The sequence below is a fragment of the Neodiprion lecontei genome, chromosome 5 (assembly GCF_021901455.1).
Source record: "Neodiprion lecontei isolate iyNeoLeco1 chromosome 5, iyNeoLeco1.1, whole genome shotgun sequence".
Lineage (NCBI taxonomy): Eukaryota > Metazoa > Arthropoda > Insecta > Hymenoptera > Diprionidae > Neodiprion > Neodiprion lecontei.
This window is the reverse complement of record NC_060264.1, coordinates 28,423,269-28,439,717: the sequence shown is the minus strand read 5'-3', so window position 1 is coordinate 28,439,717 and position 16,449 is coordinate 28,423,269. Positions and strand designations below refer to the sequence as shown.

General features: G+C 37.0%; 2 protein-coding genes across 4 annotated transcripts; one reads left to right on the top strand and one right to left on the bottom strand.

The window, feature by feature from the left end:
* Positions 1-694: 694 nt before the first annotated feature.
* LOC107219192 (1,4-alpha-glucan-branching enzyme) lies at positions 695-5,971 on the top strand. The gene is made up of 10 exons (XM_015657342.2): positions 695-938; positions 1,994-2,163; positions 2,248-2,495; positions 2,667-2,876; positions 2,954-3,261; positions 3,445-3,645; positions 3,738-4,090; positions 4,203-4,387; positions 4,579-4,867; positions 4,964-5,971. Exons 1-10 carry the CDS (start codon positions 826-828, stop codon positions 4,969-4,971), a joined length of 2,085 nt encoding a protein of 694 aa, XP_015512828.2. The 5' UTR covers positions 695-825; the 3' UTR covers positions 4,972-5,971.
* LOC107219177 (protein MON2 homolog) lies at positions 5,656-16,328 on the bottom strand. 3 transcript variants are annotated; one of them, XM_015657300.2, is made up of 25 exons: positions 15,855-16,328; positions 15,322-15,453; positions 14,748-14,930; positions 14,244-14,480; positions 14,025-14,150; positions 13,625-13,822; positions 13,227-13,479; positions 12,980-13,133; positions 12,573-12,815; positions 12,193-12,485; positions 11,602-11,972; positions 11,111-11,323; positions 10,800-10,975; positions 10,515-10,677; positions 10,246-10,393; positions 9,840-10,093; positions 9,560-9,694; positions 9,206-9,456; positions 8,960-9,122; positions 8,654-8,797; positions 8,230-8,543; positions 7,929-8,113; positions 7,601-7,844; positions 7,395-7,477; positions 5,656-7,263 (listed from the first exon to the last, which is right to left on the bottom strand). In XM_015657300.2, exons 1-25 carry the CDS (start codon positions 15,975-15,977, stop codon positions 7,094-7,096), a joined length of 4,956 nt encoding a protein of 1,651 aa, XP_015512786.2. In that variant the 5' UTR covers positions 15,978-16,328; the 3' UTR covers positions 5,656-7,093. The 3 variants fall into 3 exon arrangements, with proteins under 3 accessions (XP_015512786.2, XP_015512788.2, XP_015512787.2); XM_015657302.2 differs by having other exon boundaries at positions 7,395-7,471; XM_015657301.2 differs by having other exon boundaries at positions 12,193-12,482.
* Between the last annotated feature and the right edge of the window lie 121 nt (positions 16,329-16,449).

The following is a 16,449-nucleotide window of genomic DNA, read 5'->3' as shown; positions in this document are numbered from 1 at the left end:
GGAACGTTAGAAATCCAGAAAGTGAAATTATTCTAAACTTGGGCCGAATAGTCGAGACCTAAATTGTAACATGAATTGCCTGCAAGGTGGGTCACGGTAAGTTTAGTTGCCTACAAGTTTCACAAGGCATTAACTCTGGAATATTATGTATTCCGATATAAATCCTTGAAAAAATGATAAACAGATTCCACGAGGGATTCTGGATTTTATATAAAATTTAAATTCTCATTTCTGATATCGCAGTTTTTTCTTATGAGAAGAGGGATAAATTATAAACGAACAAATAAAGGCTGTTTGATCTTGTCGTAAATAATTGTGATTCTACGTATTACTTCAAATATTCTCAAGATTTATTGTGATTTCTAAAATTATTCTTATTACAGCATACTTACGATCAGGGGTAAATTTTGTTTCACTCGAATGTCATCAATAATGTAAATACTTTCATTATCGATCCAGTACGTCATAATCACGTCGGTAATGAAAACACCGCCATTACTATCAAACAACGGGAAGTAGATCTTACTTTCCATCAACGACGTACCATCAGACGATAACTACTGTCTATTCATAACTATCGTAATAACTATTTATAATGAATGGAACTCGGTATAAAACTAAACATCCCACAATTTAGGGACATTTTTAACGTGACAGATGGTGAAAGTGTATTCTGATTTCGGTCTGAGGGGATGCGGGGGGAATCACCTTGACATGTCATTCGTATTTGAGCCGGCATTACAGCTACACGCGATTGTTGAAGCAGTGATTTCCGCGATCTTGAATCTGTGTGAATTTATAATACAATAAACAAATTTCATAACAATGGGTGGAAAATGGTCCTCAATGGATCCAATGCAGATCGAAGTACCTGAACTGAAAACTCTACTAGAAAGGGATCCGTACTTGGCGCCGTACGAAAAGGAGATTCGGAAGAGGTTCTATCATCATTTTTACTTTTATTTCTCACGAAAATACTGAGTGATTTTTTGCCCATTTACTGGCCGTTTGCTCTTGAAAAACTCAACTTCCTGCTCGACGAAAATTGCCACTTTCCTTCATTGTTTTCGATCCGTGACCCGTGAATGTTTTCGTCTAGTTCCCTTCTTATTTTACATCACAGACATTCATTCGATACTGCATATTTGTATACTTATGCAATGCACGTGCAGGATCATGTTATTCTGGATTTCGGACTAGATGGTGATTGGTTACTGAAATTTCTTTACGACATTATGATTAGATCGACAGTAACAACAAACTGTAAATTGAGATAAGGTATCCGACGAATCTATCCCAAACATTATGAAAACTCAGTGACTTGAGTTTCATTCAAACAATTTCAAATCAGCATGCTGAACTTTTATTCTCCATTCTGTCTACCATATTCTTCGTTTGTTTATAAATGTATTATTTTTATATTATATTGCAATTTTTAAGCAAATCAAAAATTAAAAGAAAGAAAGAATGAAATTGGATTTCTTTTCGTTGCTTTTGAACAACGTTTAAACTGCATTGGGAAATCATTGATTTAAGATGTTAGAGCAAATAAAAAGACCAACTAAAATGGCTGGAATAAATGATTTCAAAACAGACTACTCCTGCACTTTCTTGGCATTAAAATAAAACTTAGTAGTCTTATATAACTGTTCTTATAATAGATGAATTTTACACAAAAAAAAAAAAGAAATAGCCAAATTAAAATGAACTACATCATCTGTTTTCACTAAGTAATTCTCTGTCCATTTGCGTTTTCTGCAAACTAACAGATATAATTTGGATAATGAATGAAAATCAGACCGCTATTAACGCAATTCAATGTGAAGGTCAAAGGTTCTTTGATATAGCTAATCACAATTACTGATATTTTGTCAATTAATATCAACCTCGAGATTAGCCTCTTCTTTAAAGTACTGAAATACAGATTTATCTGGATGTGTTTGCTGTAATTCTTCAAATATATCACTAAGAATTCAATCTTGTTTATTTACAGATATGCGATATTCAAAGATTACGTGGAAAAAATTGAGGTGGCGGAAAAGGATTTTGATCAATTTTCCCTGGCATATAAACACTTTGGAGTGCATATTAACCCAGACAACAGTGTAACAGCTTTGGAATGGGCGCCGGGAGCTAGAGAACTTTTTCTTACCGGCGACTTTAGTAAGAAATTTCATTACTAATTAAATATCAGTTCTGAGTATAAGTTTTGTACAGGTTCATAATTTAGTCTGTTTCGATACACAGATGGTTGGGATCGCACTAAAACTCCATACAAGAAACTCGATTATGGAAAATGGGAGCTGAAACTGGAGCCAAATCTTGACGGTTCCAGCCCCATTCAACATTTGTCAGAAGTTAAAGTTATTGTGAGAAATAATAATGGCGAATTATTGGAAAGACTGAGCCCTTGGGCATCTTACGTTACTCAACCGCCAAACCGCTCTGAAGGGACAACTTTCAAGCAAAGACTATGGCATCCAACTGATGACAAGGTAAAACTGCTCCAAAAGATAGTTACGCTTACCTGAAAATATAAAAAGAGCCTCAGTTAATTTGTTCGAAAGTAAATTACTTGCATATGTCCTTTTTTCAACTGAAAAAATAATTCTGCACAACATTTCCATTCTAGGTTGAATTTAAAACTATAATCGATGTTTTTGCAGATCTACAAGTTTAAATATCCAAAACCAAAACGACCCAAGAGTCTAAGGATATACGAATGCCACGTCGGAATTGCGACTCAGGAATTGCGAGTCGGGACATACTTAGAGTTTGCAAAAAATATCATACCCAGAATTGTTAAGCAGGGTTATAACTCCATCCAATTAATGGCGGTCATGGAACATGCTTATTACGCCAGTTTTGGATATCAGGTAACTTGACAAAAGTTATGTTTATGCAAACGATGATTAAAATTTTGTTACACCTCTTCACTTTTTGCATCTCCAAGGTGACTTCATTTTTCGCAACCTCTTCGCGTTATGGAACACCTGAAGAGTTAAAGGAGTTGATAGATGAAGCTCACAAGCACGGATTGGTAGTTCTTTTAGACATAGTCCATTCTCACGCTTCAAAGAACACCTTGGATGGATTGAATGAGTTCGATGGAACAGATTCTTGCTTCTTTCACTCAGGCTTCAGAGGCGAACATCCTCTGTGGGGTAGTCGCTTATTCAATTACGCGGAATTCGAGGTTGTCAGATTCCTACTATCAAATTTACGTTGGTATGCTGAAGAGTTTGCATTCGATGGATTCAGGTAACGATTTTCTAGCATTGGATTATCTTTGATAATATTTGAAAAAAAAAACAACAAAACTTAGATGATGCTTTACTATCTTTCAAGGTTATAGAAATTAAGAAGGATGATATACTTAGAAACTCAAAACTCACAATATTAAAAACTGGATTGTTAATTCTTTGTGGAACCAATGTTATACAGGTTTGACGGTGTCACGTCCATGTTGTACCATTCTAGAGGGATGGGAGAAGGATTCAGTGGTCATTACGACGAATATTACGGTCTCAATGTAGACGTTGAAGGAGTAGTTTATCTAATGATGGCTAATCATATGCTGCATAAACTTTATCCTGAAATGATAACCATTGCCGAGGACGTTAGTGGAATGCCGGCAATTTGCAGGTACTATCTTGGTGAAAATATACATACAACATTCTTCAAGAAACCTTTCCTTCAGAGCGGTATAATTCACGGTGATTTTTCGTTCCATTCAGGCCAGTTGCAGAGGGAGGAGTAGGCTTTGATTACCGCCTAGGAATGGCGCTTCCTGACAAGTGGATTAAATTGTTGAAGGAGTGTAAAGATGAGGATTGGAATATGGGGGACATCTGTTGGACATTGAGCAATCGTCGCTGGATGGAGAAAACTGTGGCTTATTCCGAATCCCATGACCAGGCGCTAGTCGGTGACAAAACAATCGCCTTTTGGTTGATGGACAAAGAAATGTACACGCACATGAGCGAGCTAAGCCCCCCCAACAACCTCGTCTCGCGTGGAATTGCTCTCCACAATCTTATTACTTTGATTACTCACGGACTTGGCGGTGAAGCTTATCTCAATTTCATTGGTTGGTATATGCGTTTCAATTCAGGGAAAGAGCAAAGGGACTTCATCCCCCATTCATAAGAGATAATCGCATATTGAAGAAAAAAAATTAATTTTTACGCATTTTTTCTCAGGTAACGAGTTTGGGCATCCTGAGTGGCTAGATTTTCCTCGGGCAGGAAATGGAGACAGTTACCACTATGCAAGGCGGCAATGGAACCTTGTAGATGACCCAATCCTTAAATATAAGTACATGAATAATTGGGACCGAGAAATTAATCTTTTGGAAGAAAAATATGGCTGGCTGCATGCTAACCCTGTAAGCAATGTGAATCAGTTTAATACTTTCGTTGTTATAATATCTAACAATTTTACATTGAATGTTGAGTGAATAATTCAACATGTATCGAAATGTGAAACAAAGTTTACACGAAATGTATTTCTTTATTCTAAACCAAAAATTATGTTTTTTCACCTGAAAGTAAAAGGTATTGTTTTTTTTTTCTTTAGGGCTACGTAAGCTGGAAACACGAAGATGACAAAGTGATAGTATTTGACCGAGCAGGACTTGTGTTTGTCTTTAATTTTCATCCGACGAAGTCATTCCCTGATTACGCTATAGGCGTGAACGAACCTGGAGTTTATCAGATATTACTGAGCAGTGATGACGCTCAATTTGGCGGCGAAAATCGCATCGATACCAGCATCAAGCATTTCAGTAAACCAGAACCATTTGCTAACCGTCCGCACAGACTTTATGCCTATGTTCCCTGTCGTACAGCTATAATTTTAAATCGAGGTAAGTGATCAATTTTTCAGAGATTTGACTTGACTTCAAAAGATAAGAGCAAACTTCGCATTCGGGATATTGATCAATTTAATTTGTATGTTTCAGAATCCTGATTATAGTTACGTGAATTAGATACTTTCATATTTTGAGAGTAGCATTACAGAACTGTTGTAACGCTTGTTTGAATAATCAAAATAATGATGTGCATAAATTTCATTTTTCATCTTACTTTTGTAAGTATTTGACAATCGCGCATACATGCATGAAGAGTCTGTAATATATAATAGAGACAATACACAAAGAACTTGGTACAAAACCGTGGAATTTCTTAGTTTTCTTTTTTGCTGTTATAAAGAAATCTTGAACGAAGTTTTCAAAACTTACGTTTTTTACAACATCATGTCTTATGGTAAATTCGATGTATATGTACAAAGAATTATTGTACAAAAATTAATTGCGAACGATTTTTTAAAACTTGTATAATACGAGAAGTTACTGTTAAGAGGATAATAAATTTTTGGGAAATAATGTGCATGAAATGACCTATACTATATCCTTCAATACAAAAATTACTATAATGAAAAAAAAAAAAAAAATATTGCCGAGTTCGCAAGTATGATAACTTGACATAAATACCGCCCAAAATTGCATTGAAAGTTTGCTACTTTATTTACATCATTCCAATTTTATGCTCCCGTAAGTATTATGTATGAATATTTGACGATTGCAGGATAATCCAATGTTATTAAGTATACAAAACTGTCTACTTATATTAGTATACTAAATTCTTTAGCAAATCATTATCATCAATGTAATATTTACATCAGACTTTACAAAGCCATACTACTTCTATTTTTATAAACCTGCACTGCAATTAATTATTTACAGTTCAAATACTTAATATTAATCGTTTATTGCACACTGTCTATTATCTAGAAACTCGTGTAACATGCTAATAGCGCCGGTATTATGTAGTAATATATAATTAACTGTGTAATTGTTAATTACTACACTTTGAAATTAAATAATTGATATCTACACTGGGTAGGGGGGGTTAATCTTTCGCAAAAGACCAGATAATTGCAATATGTATAGAATTGGTGTTTCTCTCGTCTGTCAGTAAAAAAAAGATCGTTTTTGTACGGAAATACCTGGATAATTCACCCGCTCGGGAAAAATAGTTAATTGATGTGCACGGCGATGTTAAAAATTTAAATACCGCCAGTGAAAATTGAACATTACAAACATTGCAGTTAGTTAATGAAAGATATTTTCCACATGATTCAAGTTGTAGTCTAAAGAAAGATTTAACACGACTAATTACGTTACTTTGCATGTTGATTATGTAATAAAAAAAAAAACAAGACAGAAAAACAAACTATGACATAATATTAATTTTTACTGATATTCTTATCTTCCTGGCTAAAATTTTTACACCAGTCCATATAATTTTTATTAATCTGTTTACCCTATATCTTGGTATGGTTTTTGAAACCTGACTTCATTGAACGGTTATAAAAAATTGTATCCAACCTATTGGACAGTTATAAAAATTCAGTACCGTTCGAAATCAATTTCTTCTAAAATATCTTCCATTATAATATTGACCTCTTTGTTTAATGTTTACTGTACTACTCGATTCTACCAGCATTTTAACATTGCATATTCTCATTAAATATAGTTATAATTATAAAATATGTTTTCTTTTTTCATCAACTTGTCATTAGTGATAACAGATCTCAAGTGCAAAGATTTTTTTTCACCTCACCTATTGTGGTTGATAAATGAAAATTCAAGGCCAATGTAATTTAGGTATGTTAAATAAGGAATACTATTTCAGTCAAGATTATTACAGCCAGATAACCTGATAATTTTCAGTAAGAATATAACTAAATAAAAGGACGAAAAAAACAATAGAAATTCCTAATAACAATCAGAGAAAATAGTTTTGGTAGCGGAATTAAAAATTCACTCTACTAAATTATGTCTGAAGAAAAATGAATTATATTATAATCAATTTTGTACCGTCTCTGTTTCTTTAAGTTTAAGGGAAAGGGAATACTCACTGATCAGGGATACCAAACACATCACCCGCATGGGTATGCATAGTGGATATATCGTTGAGCAGTTCAGCCAAGGAAGTGATCTGCGTAGTGTAGGAGATACAGTTTAGCCACGACTCAGACGTATCGTATTAAAATGGTTAGTAGTCTTCTCGGAAATTGTTTGCATAGGTCAAACGCCGTTGGAAGTTGGTAAACTACTTGTCGGTGATCTGAGCAAATCGTGATACTGGAGGAGAGCTTCGCGCAGCGATCGTGAAACCTGGCCAGAGGCAGTGGCCACTGTACATTCGACTAGGTATGGATACAAGCCTATTAACTGCTCCCAAACCGATTGGTCAACTGCGATAAAAGATAAAATGTGAAATTGTAGATGAAAAGGAACGTTTATAATATTTCATCAGCTGTAAAAATTCGAAATCTTAATCGAATACACAGGTGAAAATAGAATTTTTCAAAATAATTTAACTTACCTTTGTTAGCAGGTGCTTTCTTCAAAGATACAACTAGAGTCGCTACAGCCTTTAATACAAAGGATATCTCCGACAATCTGTATCTAGAACATGGATTCATATTCAACACTTATTTACAACGCTTTAACGAGTCAATTCTGCCAGTCACACACAAGGACAAGGTTTTTTAAATTTTCATTGACTCGTGACGAACGTGTTTACATTACCTTGGCAGAGGGCATTTTCCGCTACGTCTTTCATCTTCTATGTAGCGACGCAATACTTCTTGAAACCTGTGAAGCAGGGCTGTAACAGCTAGTCGGCCAGCGACCCCTCCTTCGTCAGATTCCGAGGCTTCAGTCGTTGTCGTTTCAATTTCGTTGCTCAAGCCATCGAGCAACGAAAACTGAAGAAGCGTCTCGAAACAAGTCTTTGCAAATTCTTCCCTCAATTTAATCTCGTTACTATTTTCTATTATGCAAAACATCGAAAAAGTTTCGTTTCTGTGCCACGCTCAAACTGTAGCAAAAATTTTAATAATAATGTGCGCCTTACCAATACTTGTAGTTGTTGCTGAATGAATGGAACCTTTATTTAGCAGCATGACGACTCGAAGTATAAATTGATGAGGTACGTGCTGTGAGTGCGGCAGTACTTCATCTCTCAGTAGTTCCATTACTTGGCAATCAACCGCTTCATCCGCTTGCACTTCTTCGGCGCCACGTTCCGTAGTTATCACGCTATTTAATTAAAAAATACAACAAATACTTATACGATAGATAAATTAACTTCTATCTGAAATTCTTCAGTGCTACTCGCGTCGCGGAAATTATAGGACTACTTATTATTAATTTACCTCTTAGGGAATAAAAAATCGTCCAAAGTATCCGCTAGTTCTGTCCACATGCTGGAGAACTGCTCAGGATACGTTCTTGCCAGTGGTAAACCTGTGTGTAGGACAGCCAAGAGACTGGTGACTGCTAGTTTCCAAGTTGTAGGTGATGGGCAATTGTATTTCATGGATAACGGAACGTGAAGAGCTTCTATTATGTGCTCGAGCACTTTTCCGTCTATTACCGATTCCTCGTGAGCAGTTTTTTGATAGAGATTTACGACCATTGACAATGCCTTCTCCCCAAAGGGTACGTAGTTCATGGTAACCCAGTCAGCCTATTGTGTTTACATGTAATGGATTAATCAATTGGATTATTGATCACGAAAAATTATTTCAGTCATTCAACAAAGTTTTACAAAAGGCAAGAGAGAAAATGGACACTCACAGACACTCCTCTGACTTGGGATATATGCTTTGTGGGTATTTTTCCGTAAGTGGGTGCTTGACAAGCTAGCTTTGAAAAACTTAACAGCTGCAGGAATATCGAACCAATCATCGTTCTCAGATTGTCTGTTCCGTTGAGTACTTCCTATCAAGATGATAACCAAAAATAAGAATTTGCTAATGAATCATTCATCAGTAAACAATGATTAATTTGGCTCGCTAAGGTTTCGAGAAGAATTCATTAGTCTTTCAAATCCTCCGTAGAATTTCATTACAATTTTTCATACTTCAAAAATTTACAACAAACCTTTTGCAGTAGTTCCATGGAGTGAAGAACCCCATCTTGCAACTGGGTCAGAACAATATCCGGCAACGTTGGTAAGATGTAAGGAGTTGATTCTCCGTGTACAGGAACAGCGACTGCGTTTTTTAGGACAATACATAATTTTTGAAGGTCCGTACCCGTAAACCTGGAGCATAAAATAGATCATCAGTCATCGATATTGATTACAGGACAAATGAATAGGAAAAGAAGCAAAGAAATGCTACTAACTTATTTCTAATGTGCTGAAATACTGCTGGAAAAATATGAACCAATGCCGTCAAAAAGGCTTGCGAAGGTACGTAGGGTTCAGTGTCTCCTTCTCTCGGTGGTGTCGTACTTTCCATACCGATGCTAAGCCAAACTCGCCATGCAACCAACCACAATGCTTCCGAATCACTAGATCGACCAGCTTCCTCACTATCTCCACCTTTTTGAAGATAAAGTATTTCTTGGAAAGACTTTAGAGCTGCCAGTGAGACCTGAACATTGAATTAAATGTAAGTTTGTAGAATTAATTTTTACTTAGTACATATTTGTATTTGATAAAAAGAAACCTCACAATATTTTCAGACCCATACTCACTTCGTTATTTTTACTCAATGCAGAGTTTTCAATGAATTCTAAGAGCAGAGACCACGCCCGCGGAAAGTCTCCCAATAATTGTAACAGCTGCCTTTTTGTGTTGAAGACTCGAGCCACTCCGCTCAGTGTTAAAACCTGCAAAAGTTCAGATTCGAGTTTTTCGTTTCAAATGAGTTTCATTTATTTTCAGTTTTCAGTTCAATTTTAATTTTATCTCAAATACTAGAACATTTTTGGAGCGGAAAATCTGAGTGGTACACGATATTTTATGTAAACTGACCTGGGTTTCAGCCCACTGCTTTTGAGCAGTATTACGGCTGTGATGGATAAGAATATTTCCACTGGTATCGACCTTTTCACTACTTGCAGAACTGGATAAACTTCTAACTTTATCCAGCAAAGGGAACAACACCTGCCAAAGCACCGCTTGCCAGGTTGGTTGATGAAGCAATCCTCCGTGCGCAGATATTGTTGAAAATAATGTTTGGCTTGCAGATTTTCGAACTGCAGGCCTTGAATCCACGCACAAATCTCCTAGAAAATAACAATTTTCTATGTATGAATACCATTTAGCATTTTATTACAAAATAAACCGGAAAGCAGAATCTAATAAAGAATGAAGGAAGTTAAACATGTGGAGCAAGGAGTAATTTTCTTGAATAGCGCTTAAAAATGACAAATCTTACCTAGTCTCGCGTAGAGACACATCCATAGTTTGTCAAACGGTGGCATATTTGTGGTACCAGGAAAATCGGGAAAGACGGAAGTAGCATCGCCTTGTAAAGAGCTGCACAATTTTTCTTGATTTTGGTAGAAGTAATCGCTGATGTTCCACTATAACAGACGGAATTAATTTATAAAAGCAGAGATAGACCATTTATTATAGCGCAATAGGTGAATAAATATCCCCAAACCAAAGAAAAGCGTTTTATTTATATTTTTATTTTCGATTTACCATGAGTCCCACTGCAGTGAGGGAAATGTTCAGTTCCTGAGTTTGCGAACCAAATTTAGCAGCAGTATCGACGCACAGCGGAAGGCATCTCCATGGCATTACAGGTAAAAAATCCGTCACCACCAATTGTAGGCATTGAAAAGCTATGCGAACCAGAGCTTCCCTGGTAATCAGAGAATAAAAAAGTAATTGCAACTTGATATTTATAAGCCTGTCATAATGCAATACTACTTTAAAATACATGTACAGAAGTACTGTGTGCAGTTTTTAAATAGTCAAATTTACCCATGATGATTGGAAACAGCTCCTATAATACCAAGAACTAAGGGCCATCCATGGGACAAAGTTTCTCCAGCTCCGTGTAAAACTTGTAGAACACATTCCAACTGGCGCTGCCTCACATCTCCGTGACGCACCGATGACAACTCGGACAATGGTCCCAGTAACAGAGTTTGTAATTTCTATAAATGGACGAAAACGCACGTATTTATAAAAAGCATATAAATGGCAAGGCTGAGCAGCATAAACATCAAAAAGCTTCTAGATATGTTATTTTTAGTTTTGGAGGTAAGCTGTTGATTGATACCGATTGATACCTGATTATCCCGGAGTGGCTGGGGGTATTTATGTTGAAGGGCAGCTTTGACGAGGTACGTTATTGCCTCGACTCCCCATTCTCGCATTCTAATGTGTGGATGTTGACACACTTCCAAAAGATGGTTGGTCAATGGCCTCCAAAGAACCTCTACACGTGGTAAATTGACAAGCCCAGTTTCTAGCAGTTTTGCTACAGCGAACAATGACGGTTCCTGAAACAGAAATCAGTTCATTTCTTACCTATATCAACGTGCAAGGAAAAAATCAGTTGTTTTAGTTGATGAAACGAAGTAGAAAAATGAATGTTAAAAACTAACAGCTAAGATTAGTGATTAGTTCACATGAAATTGAACAAAGCCAACGAATAATCGTCGTTGCCATTCAGAATGATTTTTAAATCGTAACACCCAGAATTTCCAAGAATCATTTTCAAATTTGGCATTGTAGAACGAATGAAATAATTAATTAACATAGGCTTTTTCAGTCTTACCCTATTAGAATAAGCCAGCTCCATAGCCTCGTGGCTCAATTTGCATAAAGCATCGATTAAGTGATGTAACGCAACGTCATCAAGATACTGACTGCTCTCAAAAAGCCTACTAAGCATAGCGCTAAGAACAGGCAAATCCGCCATCACAGCAGTAGTTATAACTGCGTTTGAATCAGCGGTAGTTCTACCAGCCTTCAAAGACCCTCCTGTGGATGGCTTAAGACCTAAGATCCAAACAAGGTGCTGCAAAGTTGTTAACACAAGATGCCAGGCACTGCCCAGGATGCTGCCGTGACAGTGAGCAAGTGACAGTAGCGCCCGCATACACTGCAGATTTTTTGCCGTCAGCATAACTGGTCCTTGCTGAGCCCCTGTAAACAATAAAAATTATCATACAACAAAAGCTAAATTGTTTGGTCGCCAAATCATCGAAAAAAATCTGTTACATTTGAGCTGTTTTTAGCTCCATTTAAGTAATGCATTGTTCGAAACTCTGTTACAATATTTGTTTTCCGACATTAGTCAATGTGATGTGAGAAAAACTATCAAAGTTTCATTGCAATATCAGAGTAAACGAAGTTGCCAACTTACCAATCGGTAGCGACGCAGTCGGCAACGGAGTACCAACAGCTACGACTTGCTGCCTGTAGTCAGGTTCGCTGATATTAGCCGGATTATATTGTACAGGATCCTGAGGTCTGGCACTCGGTATTCCTTGTGGAGCGCTGTATAATACAGTCAAGGCATAATGGGGTGGTAAAGAGGCCTTGCAAATTGCCGTAATGAAAGCATCCCTCGGTGTCTGTAGATCAAGGGAGCCACAGAGCGAGGCAAAAGTCTGTATGGCTTTAAGGACATTTTCAGAGGCTGACTCGTCGGTACTGCTGACAAAAATTTTTCACTTTACGTGTGACGTCTTCATTCCTCAATAACTTTTAAACATTTCGTTCACCAAATTTAGATGCAGTTACCTGGCATCGACCAATGGACTGAGAGCTGCGAGTAAACCACACCAACTCGAGATAATTAATTGAGTGTGCAACTTGCGCTCAATTTCTGTTGGTTTATAGCGGTTCTGTTCTCTCCCTTCCTCACGGGGACCCTCGATAGCTAATGCCACAGACCGAATGATGTCCAACAAACAAGCGTAAGCAATGCTGATTCCATAGCCATCAGGTATTTGGGGCGGTTCAATCTTGTCCAGCATTTCTAAACTGTAATAGATTTATTTCTTTTAATTTCCTTAAAGTTTTCGTCGAGACTCAAAGGAATTTTCCAAGAACTTTCCAAGAAACATGCAAAATTGTGAAATCTAACAAGTTCCCGGAGCAAAACAAAGAAATATTCGCGTCTTGTTAAAAGTTTCCAGTTAACTTACTACGTTGATTTAGCTTGACCACTGGTGAAAGTGGCAACAACAGGCAACCATATCCCTCGAGAATAGAAACCAGGCTGTGGAGATACGCCAGGACCGACAGGCATTCCAGCCAATAATGCAGGTGGTTGTCCTTGAGCAACAGGTACTCCAGTACCTAAATGATGAGAAAGCAATCATCGGTGATTCGTTCACAGAAAGAATGCCGAGCAAAATACGCCCGTTCAAGTGAGGAGAAAGCTGAATTTACCTCCTCCAGCTTGTCCCATCATTTGGGGATTTACGAACAGACTTTGCACGTAAGCTCCCAGACTGTTAACTATGTCTTGAAATATGTTTGTTGCGTGAGGTTTTAGGTCGTAGCATTCGCAAAAGCTTGTTAGCAGATCGGCTTGAACAGTCATTTTGTGTAATACTTCCAATGCCAAGGCACGCTGCCACGCAGGCTTGTCAGGATCCAGGAATTTAACGATCAGAGACAAAAATATCTCACATTCAGTTACCTAATATGCAAAAATTAAATGGAATTACGAACTCAATTAGCTCTTTTATTACAATTGATCGTTCAGAATATGTAAATTCGTGGTGAAACAATTTGGGTTAAAAAAATAAAAGTAAAAAATGATAGAAAGAGATGATGTAACTCACCAAAAGACAATGGTATTTTTGAACTAATATCGAAACAACTCGGAGTAGTCTCATGCTGATCGGAAAATATGGCTTATCCAGTGGAGTTGCTTGCTGTACCGATGCTGGCACAGAGTTCCGATATTTGATGTTTGGGGAGAACAGTTTTATTACCAAGGCACATACTCGTTCTTTCAGTAGGAAACTGAACTCTGGATGCTGCAAAAAGCGAAAATTTAAAATATTTACCAATTTGAAGGCGTGACGGTAATCTGACATGTAATAAGTTTTGCATTTCATAATATCGTCATTGTTTCCCACACTTTGCCAAACATTTCACATTTCCGCACATCTATTTTCACTAAGAATTTTTCCCTTTCCTTGATAAGAGATCGGATTCTGATATAAAGACATTGGGTACCTTGAAGAATACTGATGAAAAGTTTGTTAAAACAGACTCTAGAAGTTCCAGACCAAAAGTTCTGGTCATTTCCGTTATCCCTATCAGCCAATAAGGTTGATCAGCATTTACCAACTGTACTAAGTCCTGAAAAAATAAGCAAAAAGAGTCATTTTATTATTGTTACTGAAATTTCATTCGAAGGAAAAGACCACAGAGAATACCAAACAGATTTGGTACCTGGAACATGAGGTAGGCATCTGCTGCGCATGGTCTTAGACCTTTGGGTGCTTGATTTGTAGGTACTTTTAATTCTTCTAAATTAACATCCTCTGGTTCGGCACGGCCGGCAAACTCTTCATCTTCAACTACTACACGCTCAAATACAAGCGATACTAATTGCCTCACAGTCGCTCCGGCAGTATTAATCGTTGTGGAATCTTTAGTAAAATGAAGCCGAAAACAGAGAACTAAATTCTGAAAAAACAAACAATATCAAAATCATTTTTGTTGTATCTATAGTTCTAATTACTTGATTGACGACAAGTACACTAGCACTTATGTATCATGTATGCTGAATAATAAATACATATTAACCGAATAAATATTAATTGATCACATCATAACGAAAAGCCAGAAATTTAGGAATATTATTATCCCTGGTTTGCTTTGAGCAGCAACTCATAACTGATTGCAGCTGATTGAGAGTTTAGAAGATTTCTTCAAATGAAACTGAGTAATTACCCTGGCCAGAGTCTCTCCGTGAACGACAGTGTTACTCGTTAGTAGCAGGGTAACACTTTGAAGAATTTTCACTTCCTCTGTACCAGATTCCATCAGCATCCATAGAGCATCTGTAATGTATCGGGCTCCTTTTGTGTCCACCGCTTGCTGTGTTATGAGCCTTTGCATCATGCCTAAGCAAAACTGAAATAAAAACAGGATAAATTAAAAGTTAACTTCATAATCTATAAGTTGGATAATTGGTTTTCAGTGAATTTTTCAGTACATATTCTTCCATAATTCTACGATTTTGTGCCAAAGTTTATCTAATTTTTGAGATTTCTAGTACACCCATTATTTTTGTTCCTTGTCCGTTGATTCATACTTTAAGTCAACTTGATAAGAATTGATAAAGTAGATAGTCTAAGTCATATTGAACAATATGTTAAAATTAAAAAACCTCTGTTCATGCTGCTGAAACGAAATCACAAAAGACTAATCACAAACTAACAATTTGAATAAACGTTTCAACTTATAAGCTAGCCATTACATTTTTTCCTGTAAGACTAACACCAGCAGTAATGCTTTTTGATACCTTTATAATCTTTACATCTCGACTTTCGCATCCTTGTACCAAAGGATATAATATTTGATTGACAATGTAGTATATCGGTGTTCCAGGACTATTGGCAGCTGTCCGTAACTTAGATATTCCTTCTTCGCAGGACTGTGAAACAAAAGAAATATTTAAAAATTTCACATCAAGGCAGATGGAATTGTACAATCGTCAATTATTCGATAAGGTAGGCAAACAGAAATAATTTCAGAAGCGAGCTTTTCGTGGTTAACAAAGTTTGAAAACAAATTACTGAGACCGTATTAGAACGTTTTGACAGCTGTCAAAATGTTCTGAGTCAAGACTTGTTTGTTCTTCAGCAACAGTAAAGCAAGAAGACATGATGCGCGAACAATAATTGTTGTAAGTTATGTTGAAGTCGCAAACAGGCTATAGGTCATTATCAAAAGAATGCTTATGATCGAGCAGATAATAACATCCTGACCTAACCTAAAATGAGAATAATCAATTAAATGGTGAATAATTGATGGCGTATGGATAAGATACGATACCTCTCTAATCTGTGGATACTTTTTTTTAGTTTCCGATGACAGAACCTTTAAATCAGATTGCAAAGACTCAAGGAATTTGGCAACGTTCTCCTGGCCGCCTCCGACGGCTGTATTTACCATCATCTTGTTGATTACAGTAATTTGTGATAAAATCGAGGTGGAGCCTTCGGTGAGGCGGATATTATTCTTTCATGACAGTTAAACTTCGATGAATTTCACTCGCACTTAACAGTTTCCTTGCAGCGAACGTCAGAAAGCGTAATCACAGATGCCGCATTAACAGATGAGCTGGCATTCTGATCGCTCCGTTTATCAGAAATGACAACCACGAAGTTATTGCTAGTTCGTGATGACAACCAGTCAGCTAACCAACCATCAGCCAACCACCGTTTCGTATAGGCTCGCCCTTTTCGTATCACCCCCACTCTACACCATCTCGGCCGAGTTCGAATAACACCAAGGGTATGTTCCGATATACACTGCGAGCACTGTTCAGTGCTCTTACTGGGGAGAAAATCGTTCCGACAGTATACAGTCGCAGTATCATAGGGAAATATATGACGTCATAAATCGTCGCCATTTTTCTACTGTGAAC